This window comes from Procambarus clarkii, chromosome 51 (assembly GCF_040958095.1).
Source record: "Procambarus clarkii isolate CNS0578487 chromosome 51, FALCON_Pclarkii_2.0, whole genome shotgun sequence".
Lineage (NCBI taxonomy): Eukaryota > Metazoa > Arthropoda > Malacostraca > Decapoda > Cambaridae > Procambarus > Procambarus clarkii.
In genome coordinates, this window is record NC_091200.1 from 4,803,049 (window position 1) to 4,826,810 (window position 23,762).

The 23,762-nt window shown below is 41.6% G+C and overlaps 1 protein-coding gene across 8 annotated transcripts in view; it reads left to right on the forward strand.

Moving 5' to 3' along the window:
* Positions 1-8,509: 8,509 nt before the first annotated feature.
* Positions 8,510-23,762, forward strand: part of Sema1a (semaphorin 1a) — a 1,083,998-nt gene continuing 1,068,745 nt past the window's right edge. For all 8 annotated transcript variants that reach the window (XM_069303901.1, XM_069303896.1, XM_069303904.1 and 5 more), the window contains exon 1: positions 8,510-9,585. In XM_069303901.1, coding sequence (XP_069160002.1) covers positions 9,477-9,585 — 109 coding nt within the window. In that variant the 5' untranslated portion in view covers positions 8,510-9,476. The remainder of the gene's footprint in view (positions 9,586-23,762) is intronic.

Genomic DNA, 23,762 nt, shown 5'->3' on the forward strand with positions numbered 1-23,762 from the left:
GGTGAAGTGTTCATTCCCAGAGACGGCAAAACATTAGGCTACGTTTCCTTACATCTGATACATTAATTCATTTAAGTAGGCACCTGGATGTTGGGCCACTGATGTTGGTTGTATCTGGGGATAAGGTTAGAAGTTGATTCCAGAGGGACGTGATGAGATGCGCTGGCTTCCTGTCCCCAACGATTATAAACCATAACGATGGAAGATGAAGTATGTGTGTGTGACAGAGTGAAACAAGTATAACATCACAGTGGGTGAAGAAGGAACAAGGGGATTACCAACACATCACAGTGGGTGAAGAAGGAACAAGGGGATTACCAACACATCACAATGGGTGAAGAAGTACGAAGAAGGAGAAATAAACACAAAACATAAGACAGGTCATAAATCTTAGCAAGGTGACTTTTTTTCCCCTTGGAGTTCGGTCTCTCACAAATGAACATCATGCCAGGAGTGATAAATATTTGTAGGTCGACAGAACGACCATCTTCCGTGTTGCGCTCTGTGGTTCTTCACTCCTTGCTAGATATTAATTATATTTTTACCTGGGGTAACTTGTGAGGATGGGTGTGTACGAACGAGAGGAAGAGGTAGGGAGCTTCTCGTACTTCTGTGTACGAAGTTTATATGCAAGATAGTTTTACCAAAGAATATATTAGTTATCACGGCATACCGTATTTTGTTATATATTTAAGTGTTGAAATATTTGCATTCATCCGACAGGATTAATGACAGATTAATATTTAGTGACTACAATAACTATTTATATGCAGTTTGCTATGCATTTATTCATGCCCTTGATGCAGAATAACGGAAAGTTGGTTTTGGCAAAACTGAAAGTGTACATTCAATATTTGTTGCATAAATAAATGCAAACATGAATAATTGAAAGACTATCAGTATTGCATAAAACAAAAGCATACCTGCCCAAAAGAAAAACATATTTTTGTCTAAATACACGATATCTATATTCGTGTCATGTGTTTCTAGAATGTTTCACACATACATAGAACTTTATAGTACAGTACATAATACTGTATCGTCATCTTGGAATTCTTCAGAGCTTCAGGAAGTTTGTAGACGTTTTTTGAAAGTCACCTTGACTGACACTGCGTATTAAAGCAGTCTGTTTACTTCATTTGCCACTGTGTAAAAAATCCAAACTCCTAACCTAACGAGAGCAGTACTAACACAAGTCCGTTCTCGCGAGCGTTCCCAACGTCATGGAACTGTCGTATTAAAGCGCCTTATCCTAACCTTCCAGAGAACCCACAAACAGTAAACGGGACAGGTATGTCACTAACGCGAGCCGCTACCATTTTCTAGTACGACAGTTTTTGGCCTTAGGTAAAGTGTACGTCAAAATGCGACGTGTTATTAGGATGAATTGTTGACCCATCTAACCTATCGAGTCCGATGCATAGAAAACGTAATTTGCTAGCCGTTAGTTTCTTAGTAGGTTGTCAAACGCTGGTTGTAACGTTTGTTACCAAACTATTTGTTAACAAAACGTAAAATACGCGGCCTATTAGTTGAGAGGCCGGATATAATAAGGCTCCACCGAAAATTGTTTGAAATTGTTCAGAATAACTGGTATAATTTATATTTGATATTGTTCTTTAATTATCGTTTTCATTACTGGTCGGCTGAACATAAGCCTTTATTGAAGTTCCTCCATAATTCGTCGCTTCTTCACAACCTAGGCCTGTAATACAATCTGACCTGAGATTTGTATACATAATATGTGTGAGAGCATGTTCGGTATGCTCTCACACTGTTGACGTGTGTCGATGTCGAAAACACTTCAATGTTTTCTAAGGGTTTGATCAAGTAAACTTCCCTGGGCTGAGCTTACAAACCGAGGTTATGCAATGTCACAATAACGTGGCTGAACATCACCCAACCCACACATATGGAAAGAAATGATTGTGACGACATTTTGGCTCAAACTGGAGCCTTATCAAGTTGCAGCCAAGCCATGCTGGGAAGGAAGTCATGAGGACCGGTGGGCATAATATCCAAGAGTAACGTCAATTCAATGCTGATTAGACGTTGTATTAACATCACTCTTGAATATTGTGGTAAATATCCAAGAGCGACTTTAGAACCTCCATACTCTCCACCATTATGTAGGTTCTGTGGCTTGAGGCTACAAGTCCTGAATGTCGCTCCTGTATGTACGACAAATCCCAAACTTCCGTGTATAACCTCGAACTAGATACCTCTGGACGTATTGTACCTTAGCCTCATTGACATCCAGCCAGACCTTATACAAACAGACAAATCACCTCTCTGTTTGGGGTCTCCAATACTGGCGAGGACGACCTGCATCGCAGCGTGTATTCTCGGTGAGTAGAGCCTGATCAAATACTGCATATACAAGGGTAACCACGGCTGAACCTCGCTGGGCCCTGTAAACGACGCTCTCTTACTAGATAAATATTTGATAGCGACTCACTTTATTAAAGAAATGATTGCTGTTATTAACAGATTATGGTTAGGATAAGTGAAAGTACTGTATGTATATGACAAATGAGTATGAGCATCATCACTACGTGACCAACAGTTTTTGTCTCGACCGGCCACTGAACCCGGGTCTCTCGGTTGTTTCTTTTTGACAGGAGACAAAGGGTCTACGGCAACCCGCCCTTCTAATAATATGTCGCATTTTGACGTATACATTACAATGCTAAAAATGTTGTACTAGAAAATGGTAGCGGCTCGCGAAATTGGCATAATGTTCCGTTTTCTGTTTATAGGTTCTCTTGTAGGTAGGATAAGGTACTTTAATACGACAGTTTCTTGACGTTGGGAACTCTCACGAGAATGGTCTGCTATGGAGCCCTTTGTCTCCTGTCACTGTACTATTTCCAACGTTACACAGCTTCACCGGTACTATTATCAGGTAGAGAAGCCACAAACAAAATCGTACCAACCAAGAACTCGTTAATATCAGCCCTTCCTCCTGTTTTAGTAGTATTTATAGTAACGTTGAGGACCATAGTATATATAAACTGACTTACGATGAAATTAGAAAGTAAAAATCTGAACTATTGAGTTGGACAAACGGGAAAACTATTTTTTACTTGTGTTGATTTGTTAAACTAAATTAACCTAACCTAATCTTCATATGTCTAATACACGATATCTGAGGCCCAATATAGTAAATATGTGTGCTATACTAGGCCTAGGAATATTTAAGCTTGTATTTTAGTTTCATTTATTTTAAAAGAATTTCTTACTAGTCGGTATACTACTATCTAAAAGCTAAGTACGTATGAATTTGTGACTATTGACGATCGTCACAATAGGTACTATCTAAACATGAGGATGGGTTGTTTAATGCATTTAGTTGGACCTAACGTGCATTTAAGTTCCGAGTGCTAGGAAAGTTTAAGTCAGAATAGACTAGGCTACATTACATTTGGGTACATTAATTAGTTTAGGCAGTGATATTTCCAGAGGTATACAGAACTTGAAGGATGATAGCAGTGCTTAGTGTCTTAATATTGCGCTATTTTTGGGGAAGACTGCGCATGTCACGTTATTCTGTATGCAAACAGCGCAGTACACCACGAGGCTCCAGATAGCTCTGAGCAGGTACCGTGGGATACGATCAATAAGCAAACAAGCTATTCGATATACACAAATTATACGGGAAGTAGGTCAAATTATTATACATATTTACTTTTACAGTATTCATATTAATTTTCGAATGCATGATTTAGAACCAAAGTCCAAAAACAAGCAAACATTATCCACACAGATATCGTTAATTAGGAATTATTTTCGCAAGCGTTCTAGAGTATGAAGTAACAAAAGACTTATATTCGTTTGCGGGAATTTTTTTATATGTGGAAACTAATGTGTGCTCTCTCAAGACAAATATATTCTAGAATAGATATTTAAATGAACTGTACGTAAATTTGGTCTTGTTGAGGCTCTCTCACTAAGTCATCACCTTAGCAACGTACCCCGCCATACTTTACATGTATCTGCGGAGTGTGTTGTCCTAGCTCTCTGCGGAGTGTGTTGTCCTAGCTCTCTGCGTAGTGTGGTGTCCTAGCTCTCTGCGTAGTGTGTTGTCCTAGCTCTCTGCGGAGTGTGGTGTCCTAGCTCTGAGGAGTGTGGTGTCCTAGCTCTGCGGAGTGTGGTGTCCTAGCTCTCTGCGGAGTGTGGTGTCCTAGCTCTCTGCGGAGTGTGGTGTCCTAGCTCTCTGCGGAGTGTGGTGTCCTAGCTCTCTGCGGAGTGTGGTGTCCTAGCTCTCTGCGGAGTGTGGTGTCCTAGCTCTCTGCGGAGTGTGGTGTCCTAGCTCTCTGCGGAGTGTGGTGTCCTAGCTCTCTGCGGAGTGTGGTGTCCTAGCTCTCTGCGGAGTGTGCTCTCCTAGCTCTCTGCGGAGTGTGGTGTCCTAGCTCTCTGCGGAGTGTGCTCTCCTAGCTCTCTGCGGAGTGTGGTGTCCTAGCTCTCTGCGGAGTGTGGTGTCCTTGCTCTCTGCGGAGTGTGCTCTCCTAGCTCCTTGTGGAGTGTGCTCTCCTAGCTCCTTGTGGAGTGTGCTCTCCTAGCTCCTTGTGGAGTGTGCTCTCCTAGCTCCTTGTGGAGTGTGCTCTCCTAGCTCCTTGTGGAGTGTGCTCTCCTAGCTCCTTGTGGAGTGTGCTCTCCTAGCTCCTTGTGGAGTGTGCTCTCCTAGCTCCTTGTGGAGTGTGCTCTCCTGGCTCCTTGTGGAGTGTGCTCTCCTGGCTCCTTGTGGAGTGTGCTCTCCTGGCTCCTTGTGGAGTGTGCTCTCCTGGCTCCTTGTGGAGTGTGCTCTCCTAGCTCCTTGTGGAGTGTGCTCTTCTAGCTCCTTGTGGAGTGTGCTCTCCTGGCTCCTTGTGGAGTGTGCTCTCCTGGCTCCTTGTGGAGTGTGCTCTCCTGGCTCCTTGTGGAGTGTGCTCTCCTGGCTCCTTGTGGAGTGTGCTCTCCTAGCTCCTTGTGGAGTGTGCTCTCCTAGCTCCTTGTGGAGTGTGCTCTCCTAGCTCCTTGTGGAGTGTGCTTTCCTAGCTCCTTGTGGAGTGTGCTTTCCTAGCTCCTTGTGGAGTGTGCTTTCCTAGCTCCTTGTGGAGTGTGCTCTCCTGGCTCCCTGTGGAGTGTGCTCTCCTGGCTCCCTGTGGGGTGTGCTCTCCTGGCTCCCTGTGGGGTGTGCTCTCCTAGCTCTCTGTACAGATCCTGTATTCCTGGCAATATTCACATGGTAGGCTCATAATATCTTACTAACAGGATTTAGGGTTCTGATTTATATCTTCATATAGGCAATATTGAGTAAGTAGCACGAGAATATTGGAAAAGAACGGAGTTTAGGAGCCCTTTCCCTGAATATCTTCATGTGATAGCGTTACTGTCTGGTGCAAAAGTGTAGCCTAGTGCGTACTTTAACTATTTTCATCTCGTACTAAAATGATAGTATTTATAGCAACTATTTGGCAATTATTTATTTACTATTTATTTATAGCAACTAATATTTATAGCGTACAAAAATGGACTGTTGCAGCCAACAATATTCATGTTTTTTTACCGTTAATTTTGTAAAGGGCATAAAATCTTAAACATTCCTAGGTCATAGTACTACATATATATATACTATATTAGGTCTAAAAACGTGCATGTAAGTCCTTGGATTGCCGACAGAAGATAGGCTCTTCAGTTCTTTTTTCCATTTTTTTTTAGTATATCATTTGGGCAATTTCATTCATACAAAACGTGAACTTTTTGAGGTTCAACAGTTCGTTTGAGCAAATAGTTGTTATGAGTACTATCATCACTGGAGGATGAGTTGATTCATTGTGTTTGCACTGATTCATCTGCGTCCAATAAAAAATGCTGCTGTTTCTAGAGTCTAGCCCATTACGTCCATTACATAGAGTGGCAGTTGGCAGTTCCAATTGGTTGGCTAACATAAATGAAATAAGTTGGTTACTTAAGCGAATTCTCTTCATTTCTACTTGAGCTTAAGCACACAAGGGAAATTATATACACATTCGCATGCTCATGACCAGACCTAATTGTCTTGAATGATACCATAATTGAATTCTATTTTTACCTTCCCATAACGCACTGCTGACATTCCTATTGCAACGCAACTTAAAGTTAGATGAGTACACTCTCAGCCAAGCCGTGGGGAGCTTTCAGTTACAATTGTTGCAAACATTTGGTTTAGATATCTTTAGACATGAAATGAAATATAGTATTTTAAAATTACAAAGTGCATATGCATGTACTTGTGTTGAACTGTTCACAAACTGCATCAAAGAAAGAAAAGTGACTGAAAAAATTGACCATTCAGTATGCTGAAGGATTCTCTCTTTTTTCATCGGAAGATGCATCGACGAGAGGGTGATTTAGTTGTCATTGAGACTGTGCCGGATCAGTGTCTATACAAAAATGGAAATACAGTACCTTCTATGTCAACGTAGCAATTAGAACCGTTATAATATTTGTATCAATAAAATATTTTTCTGTATATTGTTAATTATAAATGTACAATATACGCCCCCTAATCCGCTTGTTATATATAAATTGAATGTGTATGTAAGCGTAAGTTGATGGATTAAGTTACATCACAGGCATGCTGATGGCGACCTGTAATAAATTTATAGGTGTATATTCACTGAGAGTTTACCTCAGTCTCAGACGAGGTTCAGAACTGAAGTATATTTGCTGGTTGGTTAGTAAGATATTGTGGTGGCTGGTAGGCCTTAAGCCCAACACCAAACTGATTATCGAGTTTGTTATAAATTATGTTTTATCATATGTAATGTAAATTGCAACCCAGCTTCATTTTATTAATTACAAAATTGGATTATTAAAAATCTTAGTATGAAAGTGGACATTGCTACGTGGTATGAAACCATACATATAATAATGCCTTTAAACACAGTGCAGATGACCCCCAAGTGGAGGCTATATTTTCATTTTTTTTAACAAGCTTAGATATACATAGTAATGTGCTGCTACCCTATTCTAAATGAAAAATTAGTGTAGATAAAAAAACTAGCTTCACAAGTTCATCTAATATTCCCATCTCACAGGATGGTTAGTCATACATGGAATCATGAGAGAAAATACCTGCCTCTATAAAAAATTGATTAAATAATAACTTTATAACTTTATGATTTTCATAAGAGCTAAGCACTGAATCATGGAAATATAATTATTTTTCCAGTTTCTATAAGTTTCCTCTCAAGAATGTCTCTTTTTTTTTTAACAAGCTTAGGTACACACAGCAATGTGCTGCTACCCTGTTCTGCATGAAAGATTATTACACAATGTAGATAAATAACCAGCTACAAGCTCACCCAACATTCCCACCTCACAGGACAGCCAGTCATACGTGGAATCAGGAGAGACCATGAAATGTAAGGCTGATCTATTAGCCCCCACTAGCAAAATCTGGGTACAGCACAAGAATATCTTCCAATATTCCTGAGTGTATGAAGTAATTACAGAGCTCAAAGTACCTCATACCATTTGGTCTGTAGTCACTGATAACAGGGCAATCACAGATATAGTGTTGGAGAATATATCCCTGCTCTTGTTCACATAGTTTACAGTTGGAATGTTCGCCATTGGGGGATTCATTACCTGCAGCCACCTGTCATAATTTAGTTTAGTTCATTTATTATGCACCCCATACCCATCTTGTGGGTGTAGTGGAAAGGGTTACAGAGACACATAATGGGTTCAAGGTCTGAAACCCCACAATTCATTTAGCTAAGCAGGTTACAATCTTGATGAGCTAGTTACAAAATTCAATATACGTCGTCACATCATCAACGGGTTCGAGATCAACCAAAAGTACAGTTTCTAAATTAAGCAACTGACATGTCATTGATATCGAAAGGCCAGAAAACATGAGTATAAAGAGCTATGACATGTTTAGAACCGAGAATTATATGTACGGGCAGCATAAAACAACCACTAGAGAGTGTGACAGTATCCACTTAGTAATTGCCAGAATCAGGCTGGGATATATTTTCAAACCAAACCAAATAAACTCGGCTAGCCTAGTCTAATCTATCCTTTTTATACTGTATTTGTCCCGAAAACAGTACAAGAACACTTAGAAATATGCGTTAACTTTAATGATGTATAATTTCAAGGAATTACAATAATTAAACCTGAACTTAAATTACACGTTTATTATTGTATTTTTAATGTGAAAATATTCCTGTGTTAACATAGCTCTATAACATGAGACTGAACACTGAAGCGTCGAGCATTTTCCTTTAATAATGACAATATCTATCTTTTATTGCTTGTATTATTAATACAGTTGCATAGCAGAATACTAACATTTTATACTGGAGCTGAGGATGCATTATCATAATGTAGATATATTTAGAAAATAGGTTTTTATCGTTATTTTGATTTTGGTGAGGGTTGGTTAGGCAGCCGGCCGATAGGTGGCTCTGAGCCGCCTGCGTGACGTCACGACTCGCGAGAGACTCAGCATCGATTTTGTAAACATCTCGGCCAGTCGTGTTATGGAGCCTGTGATGTGAGGGTGTCGTCTGTGGTCCTTACCGGTGTGGCGTAGTGCTTTGACCATGACGTGATGAAAGGATTATTTCGTCTACAGTAATACCTTCCAACTGTATATTTTATCCTCCTGATTGTCCGTAAAAGAAAATAGAGCGCCCAAGTAGCCACAGGCCATGAGAAACGGGGAGGAAGGCAGCGGTGTGGGGACTCAGGCCTTCCCGGGGCTGCTGCCGCTGGCGTGTGTGTTTCCACAAGTCAGGCACTTATTTTGATTTTAATAGGGTTTTGAACATGTTTTACAAGACATAGCCGACAGTGTATGCTGAATACTGCTGGAAAGAAGATAGCGAAGAGAGAAGAAAGGTAGAAAAGTTAGCGCGAAAGGTTTCAAGCAACGCCTCACTTGTGATCAACGTTAAGTGCTACAGCCTGGTCTGGTCAATGGTCTCCCAGTGTCTTCAGTGGTTCGCTTAGACGCCCTGCTGAAATGTGTCTGTGCTTTACACGCGATTGAATGCCTTAGTACTATATAGTTTGTTTTAAATTAAGTAAACTTAAACAATAGAGCACATGTGCCATATCGATCACAGTACAGTCGCTTGTTGTCAGTGTAACTTCTAGTCAAGAGTGCGTGTATCATCACCTCCCCACATACCAAGACGCCGCTATACTGCCCCTCGTGTTATGTCCAACACATATTGTAAAGCTTAAGTAAACAGTTTTCCCGTGACCAGTTATACCCAATCCAGGCCATCGTAGTCCTATGTACAGGGTGGTGGAGTACTCTGCAGCCTACTACGCCCACACCTCTTGTAACTAGCAGTACATGCATGAGCTTGTGTCATTTCTGAAAACATATTTGGCAAACGGATAGTGGAGAGATTCTGGAGAGCATTTATAGCAGTACAACCGGGTGAGAGGACCGGATCAAAGGTGTCCCGAGATCACAGCGTGGGAGCAACATGGGTGTACAGAAGCTGGTGTTGTGGGCGGCGGTGGTGGGCGGGCTTGCTGTGGCCGCCCATGCTGCCTGGCACGACAGCACCATGCCCAACAGATACGTCAAACTAGGTGAGTGTTTAATGACATCTTTGCCTTCCCTCATTGGTGCAATGTTTTTTTTATGTCTTAATCCTTTTTTATTTCAGACAGTAGGCATCACCAGAAAGTCATATCTTCATTATTTTGCAAACTTATATAATTGTTTTCATCATTTGTTACTTATCCTGAAGGGCAAAGTTTCTGCCGGCATTGTTAGATGGCTTCCATATCGACGACTAGCATAAACTAAATTCCCCTTGCCACTGTTGATATTCCCTTTAAAATTGGTTAATAACACGGATTAAAATTATATTTAGTTGCTCCATTATAGCATAATCCACGAGGCTTAGTCTTGATCGTTATATCCTTATTCCTTTAAGCAAATATTTTTGTATTTAAAATGCCCCCCTCCCTGCCCCCCCTTCGCCCATGCCCTCTTTTTTCCGTTTCCCAGGTGTTTGAGTTTGATTTTACGTAATGTAATTATGACAATTACTTGCAGTTTTGGCTTGTAGAAGGTCCTTAGTAATTTATAAAGATAACTAAGACACCTCCATTTTCTAAGGCTCTCCGAGTCACTGAAGATAGGCCTATGAAGCTTCATGTGAACAGTAATTCTTTGAGTTATATATCGTACTCTTTCACCCAATTGTGATACTTCTAGTTGAAGGGTGTATGTTGCTGTGTTAAAATGTGTTCAGAGGAAGGGAAATGTGAAACTCAACATAATTAGTGGGTGAGCCAGGTAACTCACAAAGGATTCCTCTCCACTCGCTTGGGAGCCAATTACCCTAATAATAGCTTTGGTAGCAATTTCGGCTTCAAAATGGGATTAAGCTGCCGTTTCAGTTGGGTGCTTCTTTCGTCTAGTGGTTCTATTATCATAATATCACATAATATTTGAGGTTTTCGTACTCCATAGCTCAACCCGCACTACCAGGCCTAGTAAACAAGGACAGTTTTGTTGACCAAACCACACACTAGGAGATGAAAAGGCGACGACGTTTCGTTGATTATGGCCGAGTGCGGTCCGAAACGTCGTCGTCTATCCATCTTCTAGTGTGTGGTTTGGTCAACATTCTTCAGTCACGTTATTATGACTCATCAACTGCAGTTCAAGGACAGTTTTGGACATTAAGGGCCATCAAGGACAGTTTTATCATCAACCATAGCGATTTTTATAGTATATGTATATATATATATACAGTATATATATTGTAATAATATATAATATATATATATATATATATATATATATATATATATATATATATATATATATATATTTATATATTGTAATAATAATAATAATGTAAAATGGCAGGGTACTAATCCCACTTTCATGTTTTATTGTACAAAGTTAAATTGTTACAAAATATAAGAACAAATGTTTCTTAGAAGTTGTAGATTTCTTCAACCTCCGGCCAGGAACTAAAGATACAGAGGGCATTTAGAATTACCACATTGTTCGCTCTAGGGTCTCTTGTATATATGAGCCTTGAACCTAGATTTGACTGCCTTCTATGTGGTTTCCGTTTATATATTTTTTTTCCATAGCTCAGTAGCTGGAACTTGACTTCATTAAACATATTATTTATGTGGCGTATTGGAAGACCTGATAAACATGCTAAGACCAGATATACAGTTTAGAGATTTGCTGTATCCTCTATTGTCTACTCTAAGAGAAATCCTAGTGCCATCTGCTATGAGTGGCACTAGGATGCATGTTTCATTTAATTAATAGCAGTAGTAGGTTGTGTCCTTGCCAATGTTCGATATAAAGTTGCAAAAAGTACTGGAGCAAGCACAGTAACCGGGAGGATTGAGCTTTTCACGGTGGATGATCCGGGTTGAACTTTGTTGAACCCAGAACACACTGGAGTTCTTTCTGTTCGTTAGGATACTAAAGAGCTGTCTTCCTGCTTTGTCAGCAATTCCCGTTGTGCCCATTTTGTGGGCCGTAACACCATGGTTGTTTCCTTGCTTCTTAATTTTGCTGATGTCTTCTAAGATAGAATCTATAGTACCAGATGTGGTGCCATCGTCCAAGAACCAGGTATTGAACTCGGTCGATAGACTTTGTTCCTTGTTTAATGATTAAACAGAAACGCAAAGGACCGAAGGGATCATCTTGATGGACGTGTATATTAATATTTGATATGAAAATAACACTGCAGTTGGACCATGTGAGGCATGCCTGATTTAATTATTGCTTTCAGTTGTGTAGACTTTTATGTCTATCCTATATGATAGGCTACTAAGTTATTTGCTTTAATGATGCAAGTTGATAGGCCAAGCTTGTTTCATTTAATAGCTGAATCAGTACTCATCAATTTACATCCATTGTTAAGTTTTCATCTTGATTTTGTTTTTAAACGCCTTGTTTGTTTCCCGTTGGCAATGTATTTAAATTTTGCCCCGATGGGCTATTTCATCCAACTGTACACTTCGATTATATTTTTCCACCTTCCACTCACAACTCCTGTAAAGACAATGGTTTTAAAAGAGCTTTCTAATTAGAGCTGTACCGATGTATCTGCGATAATGGCTTATTCTGCAGTATTTTTGTGTGATACATAAATATAAATAAACACTGTAAACGTGTTTGTCTAAAGTTGTAGGCGAAACGTTTGGGCCTAGCTTACCTTGAGATGGTTTCGGGGCTTAGCGTCCCCGCGGCCCGGTCCTCGACCAGGCCTCCTTTTTTGTTACCCCCAGGAAGCAGCCCGTAGCAGGTGTCTAATTCCCAGGTACCTATTTACTGCTAGGTGAACATGATCATCAGGGTGAAAGAAACTGCCCATTTGTTTCCGCCTCCACCGGGGATCGAACCCGGAACCTCAGGACTACGAATCCCGAGCGCTGTCCACTCAGCCGTCAGGTCCCTTAAATTATGGGTCGCCATAATTGAAAAGGGAACAGCGTGCCAGGGTCACATACGCCCACCGGCTGCACATAAATATTTTCAAAACAAACTTTTCAAAATATTTTTTTTCTTATATTAATATACCTGTACACCATTATTCACTGAAATCGGAAAAATTAACAGAAATATTCTGCTGTTGGGCTCGGGGAGTAGGAAAAACTCGCGAAACCCTCTCCAGGTATGATCCAGGTATGGTATGCCCATAATTTACTCGTACTCGCAATAACACCTCCCTAGGTACGTCTGACAGCTGGGTGGACAGCGCTTCGTATTCCTAGTCCTGAGGTTTCAGGGGTTCGATCCCCGGTGGAGGCGGAGACAATTGGGCAAAATGTTTCTTTCACCCTGATGCCTCTGTTACCTAGCAGTAAATAGGTACCTGGGAGTTAGACTGCTGCTACGGCCTGCTTCCTGGGGGTGGAGGCCTGGTCGAGGACCGGGCCGCAGGGACACTAAGCCTCTAAATCATCTCAAGATAAGCGTCGAAAATTTCACAATCCACGCACCTCAGTGTAAAGATGTAACTATTGTATTTTTTTAGCATTTCACACAACTAAGCTCCTCTCATCTACACTTTAGACAGTTACATATTTTATGAGAGACAGTAGATGGATGGATTGATAGATGATTGACAGATCATCAATAGTCTTCATGGATAGATGATGATCGCTGATAGTTCATGGATAGATGATTGATAGAAGGATCCACAGGTGGAAAGATAGATGGACAGATTGATTGATGGATATAAATAGATGGATAGGTAGATGCATACAAAGATGGATGGAAAATAAATATATAGATGATAGATATATTGACAGCTACATGAATAGATAGATGGGTGGATAGGAAGATAGATGAATGGATAGATTGATGGATGGATAGACTGATGAATCGAAAGATACATGTATGGACATGCATATATATATATGTGTCGTACCTAGTAGCCAGAACTCACTTCTCAGCCTACTATGCAAGGCCCGATTTGCCTAATAAGCCAAGTTTTCATGAATTAATTGTTTTTCGGCTACCGAACCTACCTAACCTAACCTAACTTTTTCGGCTACATAACCCAACCTGACTTATAGAGATAGGTTAGGTTAGGTTAGGTAGGGTTGGTTAGGTTCGGTCATATATCTACGTTAATTTTAACTCCAATGAAAAAAATTGAACTCATACATAATGAAATGGGTAGCGTTATCATTTCATAAGAAAATATTTAGAGAAAATATATTAATTCAGGAAAACTTGGCTTATTAGGCAAATCGGGCCATGCATAGTAGGCTGAGAAGTGAATTCTGGCTACTAGGTACGACATATATATATATATATATATATATATATATATATATATATATATATATATATATATATATATATATATATATATATATATATATGTTGTACCTAGTAGCCAGAACGCAATATTATGCCTACTATGCAAGGTCCGATTTGCCTAATAAGCCAAGTTTTCCTGAATTTATATAATTATCTAATTTTTTCTTATGAAATGATAAAGCCATCCATTTCACTATGTATGAGTAAAGTTTTTTTAATTTGAGTTAAAACTAACGTAGATATATGACCGAACCCAACCAACCCTACCTAACCTATCTTAACCTAACCTAAACTAACTTAACTAAGTCAATAATTTATGTTCTTAATATAATTTAATAATAATATTTCAAATAGACCAATTGGAAACAATTTGTCGAAAATAAAGAAAATCACTCGGCCTATTGGGCAAATCGGGCCTTGCATAGTAGGCCGAGAAGTGCGTTCTGGCTACTAGGTACGACATTATATATATATAATATATATATATTTAATATTATATGACAATGTCAGACCACGAAGGAAGGAATGAAACAGGAATTTCCTTAAGTACTTTCGTATTTAATAATACATCTTCAGAAAGATGGATTTTCAAGATTGAGTGATAAAGATTAAGCCACCCTAAAGGTGGCACGGGCATGAATAACCCGTAACAACCGTGGACATCTTCAAGAGAAAACGAGATAGTTTTCTTCAAGAAGTGCCGGACCAGCCGGGCTGTGGTGGATATGTGGGTCGTGCGGGCTGCTCCAAGCAACAGCCTGGTGGATCAAGCTCTCACAAGTCAAGCTTGGCCACGGGCCGGGCTTGGGGATTAGGACAACTCCCAGAACCCCATCAAGCCAGTATCAAGCAGGTACTCATTAAATCCTTACTAGTTCACCTAGCAGTAAATAGGTACCTGGACTTAGACAGCTGCTACGGGCTCCTTCCTGGGGGGTGTAACAAAAAGGAGGCCTGGTCGAGGACCGGGCCACGGGGACGCTAAACCCCGAAATCATCACAAGATAACCTCAAGATAACCACCTTACTGAACAAATCCACCTTACTCATCCCTGCCTTCGACCTCACCCTTCCCTCACCCTCGCCGTCTCCCACTGGTTCCTCTTCATACCTGCCCTCACCCGTCTCTTGGGGTTGAGGTTATCTGGAGATGATTTCGGGGCTTAGCCTCCCCGCGGCCCGGTCCTCGACCAGGCCTTCTTTTTGTTACACCCCCCCAGGAAGCAGCCCGTAGCAACTGTCTATCTCCCAGGTATCTATTTCTGCTAGATGAACTGGGGCATCAGGGTGAAAGAAACTGCCCATTTGTTTCCGCCTCCGCCGGGGATCGAACCCGGAACCTTAGGACTACGAATCCCTAGCGCTGTCCACGTAGCCGTCAGGCCCCTCGTGCCCTTCTTCCCACTCACTCAGTTGTGCTTGCGGGAGAGCACATGTTGTACACGGGGTGTTTTACATGCTTTCTCTCCTATGGTGCATAGCCATTTATAGTAAACATTCAGCACAACTTCGCAGGACAACTCTGTTCTCACATTAATGATACCTCCAAGCATTTGACAAAATTGAACTCGCCGAACTTTTTATAGTTACTAAGCAGAAAGGAATGTCCTGCAATCGCAAATTAGGTATTTATTAGCAGGTGACAAAGTAGCTCCGAAAGGGAGTAAAGACCAGTCTGAGAATGTGTCACCAAGAAGGGGGGGGGGGTAAAAATTAAGCTTTGTTTAATCCTTTGTTTGTTTGCTGCCTGCCTTGATCTACTGTTGAAAGAATTGAGACAATAGAGCTGGTTGCTTCATAGGCTAATGTTTTTTCTTAAGCTGATGATCAAGTGCTTTTAACGCCAACGAAGTGTTCAGAAGAGAACTGGATAAACACCTCCAAAGATACCTGACCAACCAGGCTGTGATTTGTACATCAGGCTGCGAGCAGCCGCGTCGAGCAGCTTGGTTAGTTGACCAGACCACCAACCAGGAGGCCTGGTCTGAGAGCGGGTCCCGGGGGATTCTCGCGATCATCGAAAGATAACAACTTATCATGAGTGAATTTGATCTTCAAACTAGGTCGAAAAAATGTGAACCTTGACACGTGCAATCACCTGTCGGGTTTTGGGTCCACACCAACACGTGAAGGAAAATTTCTCAAGCGAATATCCATCTGTCTGAGAAGGAAATCGCCCATCCACTAAACAGTTTAAGCTCTATTTTTCCAGGCATTTATCACTGACCAATCGAAATTTACAAGAAATATATATTTGATTATATGAAAATAGAACCAAGGAAAGCGTAATGTAAATAAGGGTATAACGGGGCATCAGGATAGAATAAAAACAACAAATCGGCAGAGAAAGTAAGGATTCCCAGTACCTTGTGGTTACCCTGTGGCTTTCCGGGGACCTGCGTCCCCGCCCTCAGTCCGCTCTCTGACCAGGCCTCCTGGTTGGTGGTCTGTTTAACCAAGATATTAGATGCAGCTGCTCGCAGCCTGACGTCTAGGCTGTAGACTTACAAATACACAATGAAATCACAATAACGTGATATATCTATGATAAAATCTTTGGAGCAGTATGACGGGACCAAGACGTCGCTGCTCAGTCTGGCGCATGAGTTACGACCCGGTTGATCAGGTATCTGTGGATGTATTTATCAAGTTCCCTTTTGAACACTGAATGAAGACTGTTGGCGGTGGGTGGCGTGGTGGTGAAGGAAGAGTATTGGTGGTGGGTGGCGTTGTGGTGAAGGAAGAGTATTGGTGGTGGGTGGCGTGGTGGTGAAGGAAGAGTATTGGCGGTGGGTGGTGTGGTGGTGAAGGAAGAGTATTGGCGATGGGTGGCGTGGTGGTGAAGAAAGAGTATTGGCGGTGGGTGGCGTTGTGGTGAAGGAAGAGTATTGGCGGTGGGTGGTGTGGTGGTGAAGGAAGAGTATTGGCGATGGGTGGCGTGGTGGTGAAGAAAGAGTATTGGCGGTGGGTGGTGTGGTGGTGAAGGAAGACTATTGGCGGTGGGTGGTGTGGTGGTGAAGGAAGAGTATTGGCGGTGGGTGGCGTGGTGGTGAAGGAAGACTATTGGCGGTGGGTGGTGTGGTGGTGAACAGTATTAGCAATGGGGGGGGGAGTATTAGAGGTGGTAAGGGGGGGGGCAGTATTAGAGGTGGTAAGGGGGGGGGCAGGGGTGGTTGCATGGACGCTGGAGTATGCTGCCTGACCACCACCAGCCTGTGGACGTGCTGGGGTCAAGGTCGCGGAGCTCCCACACCCTCCACGATTTCAATGGCTTCAGTTGTTCGTCTGAGTGATGCTGATGCTATTCGGGTTTCTCGGTCAGATTTTTGTTTATAAGAAGTGATTCAGTATCAACCCGATAATTAGGTGAACTTATTTATTCATAAGTGAATGAGTTTAACAGTAACTACATAGGAGGGAGGTTTAGTTCTTTATGTACCTCCTCCTATTAGTGGATATGTGTGCATGGCCCTGCAGGCCGCTCTAAGCAACAGTCTGCTGGGCAATGCTTTCACAAGTCAAGCCTGGGCTTGGGGTAGTAGAGTTACTCTGAAGGGAGTTAAGAGTCCACTCTACACGGTGTTTATATTATGAATTAATTAATGACGTTCAAATTCTTTCTCGTACTTTGCCTTGAAGTTGTGGATGGATGTGGTTTCGTTAGTGTTGGGCTAACACTAACGAATATAATTAATATAACATTATATTAGGCTATGAGGCCTAATATAATTCGGGCAATCAAAAGTGATTTGTTCATTTGTGTGAAGCTCTTTTTGCTCATTTCCTGTTTGAATTCGAGTACTGTACAGTAATGTAGATATTTAAGCGACAGTGTTGTTCATACTCCCATTAAAATTGGTTGAAGTAAATCATTTATTAGGATAATGGAGGTCCTTTCGCGAATTAAGTTCAAATTTGCACACAACATCCTCTCTTCCTTCTTCACTCCTCCATCACCACCCATCCCGTTCCTTTCGTGTGTGTTGATTCTGTTTCTCGTATAATTGTTTTGATTGTTGCCGCCGGCCAGTTTATTGTGCGCCCCATACTCATCCTGTGAGTGGTAGCGCAAAAAAGGATTACAGAGGGCACAAAAGGTCTTTATCAGACCTCAACGGAGATTATTACATTAACAATTTCATCTATCCTTCACACCTTATAATTACAGTGTCAGCTAGTTACAGAGAATATTCTATTTCAAGAGTTAATATATTTACAGTAAATCATTATGCATTAATGGTAACCCAAGAGAAATCCGGACATGTGTGCCGTTTACTGTTCAAGACTCTGAGAACGGGACGAGAGCAGGCGCTGATCTGTGGCAAAATTTTCGAGGGTGACATCGTACTCGATAACAAAATTGGGGGTAATGAGGACGTTAGTATCGCTGACAGGCCTGCGGTAGATTATGGTGGGAGGGGAGGGGAGGGGTGAAGTAATAATGGGAAGGGGTTGGAGAAGAAAAAAAGGATAGTGAGTGTAGTTTTTTATCCTGTACTTCAAAACTCGTGTTCATGATGATATCCTCGTGATGCCTTTGACTTCCTGCAACCCCACCCCACTGAGCCCCCAACCTTGTACAACCCCATTATGTCTAGCTGTGCACAACTCCTCGTGTCGCTTTTTACTAACCTTCTTTACTCGTGACTTTCTTCGCTTTCCATGACCTTGTCCTCCTTCTCTCATGACCTTGTCTTTCTCCGCACCTCCCTAATCTCTCTTACCCTACGCTCAGCTTTACCCTGCTCAAGTCCCACTCGGAACAACCCTTACCCTGCTCTCTCGACCCACCCTGCTCCCTTACACCATGCTTCTCCGTAGGCCTATTTATTTCCATTATTATTTACACACCTGAAGGATAGCGTATTGATTTAGCCGACTAACCATCACATACTTTTTTCGCCATAGCCTACTGGTCTGCAACTAAGTAATTATCAAGAGGAGGAGCCAGACTGGGGAGAGTGGTCTCCACAGTCCAAAAAAAAAAAAAAAAAAAAAAAAAAGACAAAATATACACACAAAAATCACAGACAAAGAATATTGACTGTCGTATAAATTGCCATTCACACATCCGTGGAAATAAACATTCCATTCACCCGGGTTGTATGGGTACAGTGCAGGTGAATGGAATTGACTGTCGTATCTCTGGGATGTAACTATATAAACTTTCCAACTGCAAGCTCCAACAGCATGGTTGGTCAGAACTTTTCTAGTGTTGCATCGTTCACAGATTTATTTGGATTGGTGCCGAACTCCTCCCAAACTTCCGTTACAAGTTAGGCTAGGCCCATTCATGTGCACATTCTTCACTTTAGGCTTACTCCCCCCACCTGCGTTCTCACGCTCCCATCCAACCCCCCTCCCCACCCATCCCAGTCTACCTTAGAGTTCGTCTTCCCATATATACCATTTCTCTCACAACTTTTCCATAACCTTGCTAAAATCTTAGTACTCATCTTAGATTTATGTGCAGAAGAGGTTGATGTAGACGAACGCGCGTACACATGGGCAGACACAGCCGGGCTACGTTACCTCTCTGCGGGCCCTCAACTTTACTTCAACTAACTTTATGGGGTAGTTATGATTTGACCTTTACAGCTGGAGGTCAGTGCTCTCTTGTTGCTATTGTATTTCCCATAACATACGTAGCTTGTTATAGGTTTGTGTGGGCGTTAGTTTTATTGCGGTTCGGTGAATGGAGGGAGGGGGATGGTGCGTCTACCTGCTAGCCAGGTGGTCAGAAGGAGGCTGTTGCTCTCCTGGGGACCATAGTACATTTATGATGTATTGAACAATTAGAAAGCAGAAATCGTTACTATAGGAATTTGGATAAACTGGCAAAGGTTTTGTATTTATGTTGCAAAGACAACCTAAACTAACCTAACCTTCCTAGGCCTAATACATGCTATCTGAGGCCTAATATGGTACATGTATGTGCTATACTAGGCCTAGGATTATTTGTTAGTTTTTTAGCTTTATTTTTTCGAACTATAAAGTGAATTGTACCAAATTTTATGTAATTTGCCTTTTTCGTCAATTTGTGTACGTGCACATAGTTAAAAAAGACTACTATTTAAACAGGAGGATGGGTTGGAGAGGGATAGGCCCACATGGATAGAGGGGGGGAGGGAGGAGAGGGATGTGCTGGTGCGTACTGGATCATGCTGGAGGATCAGAGCCCGTGGCGAGACTCGGCACCTGCTGGCCGTTAAAGAAGACCATCCACACCCGCCTCCAGGTGCACGCTGGGAGAAGAGGAAACAAACTATCACTTGTGTATCTTTCGCCATTAAGAGGGAACATGTCATTGCGGGGAACAACTCGGCTCCGTCATTAATACTGATACCTCGGCACAGCCTGCCCTTGCTTACAGCTCAGTTCACTTGTATTTGTTATATCTGTATTAATTTAGTTTACACCAGAATTACCAATATTTTAATGGCATTACCATTAATTATCATCTCATTAAATTCGTCTTGAATATCAGTTAGCCAGCATGTAGGGTTTAAAGCAAGAAGTCATTATATTATGCAAATGAGAATATCCCCGAGTTACTCCATCCCAGGACTGGCTTGCATAAAATACAGGGGAGGACACTTTTAAAATTTACTCCCAACATGACCGTAAATCTAGAAAGTTATCGCATATATTTTCCCAGTTCCAACTTGTCGGGGGACGGCGCGACCCAAGTTTTGCCATATTTTGTGTGGAAGAGAGCAGGGCCCCAGATTCATCCTAGGGAGATATGCTTAAGCGAGCCTAACATCAGGCTGAGAAGAGGTTTGGTGATGGTTGTCCAGCCATCTGATAGGTATTCTTATAAAGTTTTTGGTAATTAGTGGAACTTCTGCTGGTATACTGAGCTCAAAGCAGATATATTCGGTAACGATGTGTGATTTAGAGGTGAATGAGTTAGTTTATTCTGTAACTTAACGTAAGGGATGCACTATTGAGGTATTTCCGTCCTCACTGACTCCCTGAGTGGGGTGATAGAGTATCGTTTTCACATTGATTATAATTATGCCTGCATCAGCAACATGATCCCATATCATCCGGTGCTGCCGTTTGGGCAGCTTTTAAGATAAATACATGAAGCTAAAATGTAAAACACTAAAGTCACCGCTAGAAACATAAACTGAAGACTAAAACGGCACAGCTTCCATGTTGAACATATATTTGAATAAACTTTAGAAACTGGCTGAGACATTTGTTCACGGGAGCCTATCCTTCAAAATGTTCCACCAAATTAAGTGTTATCGACAGTTTTAGGGTACAATGACTGAGCCTCTATACCCAATGGTGATATCTTTGGTAAACCAATCATTATAGAAAAAAATATTATATTGCCATATTGATTTAAGCAGTAATGTTAGTAATTTAGTTGGGATTGTCACTTAGTCTGGTGCTTTAGACACTCAAGTAGAATTTAGCTGGTGACTTTCGTTACTTTTGTCACGTTGGACGGTTAGTGTTGGTGGCGTGACACCGGCTGGTCGAGGGAGTCAACACCCGAGCAACAATTCGACCTTCCAACCCGTGTGTTTATAAACCGCCGCGTGACCCGCAAGGCCGATGTGACTGGCTGGAGCTTTCCCTTGCCCCACCCCACCACCAGCACCCTACTCCTGCTGGTCAGTTAGGATGTGGTTGCCACGTACCAGAATCTTGCCGCAGGCAAACGGCTTCTATTATAATTCCCCAGGTATTGCTACCATAGTGGTCTTACATGTGGCGTTTATTGCATGACTGTTGATATGGTTAATTTGCAAGTGTAGGGCCCCAACGGCGAGCCTTGGCATCCTATACAAGTTTCAGGCAACTAGAATCCTTTGCTTGAGCCTGTAGCCCGTTTTCGCGAGCGTTCCCAACGTCAAGAAATTGTATTTAAAGTGCATAATCCAAACCTACCAGAGAACCCACGAACAGAAAATGGGAATTTGTCAATATCACGAACTGCTACCATTTCTAGTACGACAGTTTTTGGCCTTAGGTAAAGTATACGTCAAAATAAGACGTACTATTAGGAGGACTGGTTGCAGCCCTGGCGAGGCTAAACAGGTTTATTTTCTGGCTTGCATAATAACTTTGAACACATGACGTTCAAGGTTATTATGTTAGTCTACCCCTTCTACCCAGATTTTAACTTGTACAGTATTTGCCTAACAAGAAACAGACGGCCTATGTCAATACTCCAATTTACAACCAGTTGTTTTCCCTTCTGTATCTAATGCTTAAGGCTATCTTATCTTGAGGTTATCTTGAGATGATTTCGGGGCTTTTTAGTGTCCCCGCGGCCCGGCCGTCGTCCAGGCCTCCTAGTCGTACTGGCTTAGCACTTTCACCTAGTAATTACCTTACCTTCCGTTCACGTGTATTTTCTACATGTAGTATTTTTATCGAATTGTAACATGGGAACAGAATTGTTGAAAAGACTGCATATGAACATCAGGGGCCCGAAACTGTTCAACACGCTTCCACTACACATAAGGGGCATAACTGGCCGACCCTCTCACAGTGTTCAAGAGAGAACTGCATAAACACCTCCAAAGGATACCTGATCAACCAGGCTGTGATTCATACGTCAGGCTGCGAGCAGCCGCGTCCAACAGCCTGGTTGACCAGATCAACAACGAGGAAGCCTGGTCGACGACCGGGCCGCCGGGACGCTAAGCCCCAAAAACACCTAGAGGTAACCTCAAGGTAAGGTATGGTTTGCTTAACATGCATTGGGAATACTCTTAGTGTTGCAAAAATATTAATTCGGATTCTGTGATAATAACTTTATTTCTTGATTATTAAATAGGCCTAAATGATGCAGTGAATAGGAACGTCAGTTATACATTACCGTAATTGTAATTGTTGATGCTGCGCTTAGTGAGATGTGAGCGTTTAATCTCATGTACCATTTGGGGGCCTGTCTGAACTGAGTGGACAGCGCTTCGGATTCGTAGTCCTGAGATTCTGAATTCGATCCCCCGGTGGAGGCGGAAATAAATGGGCATAGTTTCTTTCACCCTGATGCACCTGTTTCCTAGCAGTAAATAGATACCTGGGAGTTGGACAGCTGCTACGGGCTACTTCCTAGGGGGTGTGTGTGTAACAAAAAAAGGAGGCCTGGTCGAGGGCCGGACCGCGGGGACACTAAGCCCCGAAATCATCTCAAGATTTAAGATAACCTCAAGAAGACGATAACCACACCAAAGCTACAAGTTTGTGTGAAAGTGGTAACTTTAAAATAACGAATTAGTGACTTACAGCCTGTGTACGTGTACAGTCTGTGTACATAATATATGTAATATATATTGTATTTAATATACTGATATAATATATATATATATATATATATATATATATATATATATATATATATATATATATATATATATATATATATATAATGTCGTACCTAGTAGCCGGAACGCACTTCTCGGCCTACTATGCAAGGCCCGATTTGCGTAATAAGCCATGTTTTCATGAATTAATGTTTTTTCGACTACCTAACCTAACCTAACTTTTTCGTCTACCTAACCTAACCTAACCTATAAAGATAGGTTAGGTTAGGTTAGGTAGGGTTGGTTAGGTTCGGTCATATATCTACATTAATTTTAACTCCAATAAAAAAATTGACCTCATACATAATGAAATGGGTAGCTTTATCATTTCATAAGAAAAAAATTAGAGAAAATATATTAATTCAGGAAAACTTGGCTTATTAGGCAAATCGGGCCTTGCATAGTAGGCTGAGAAGTGCGTTCTGGCTACTAGGTACGACATATATGTATATATGCAGAATACCCACGTATATAATGTGTTATAATTTGTATAACTAGCTTCATAAGATGTTACTTGCTTAGCTGAAGGAACTATGGGATTCAGTTCCTGAGCCCATTATGTGCTTCTGAAACCTTTTCCACCACTGGCCACCAGTTGGGTTGCATGATAAATG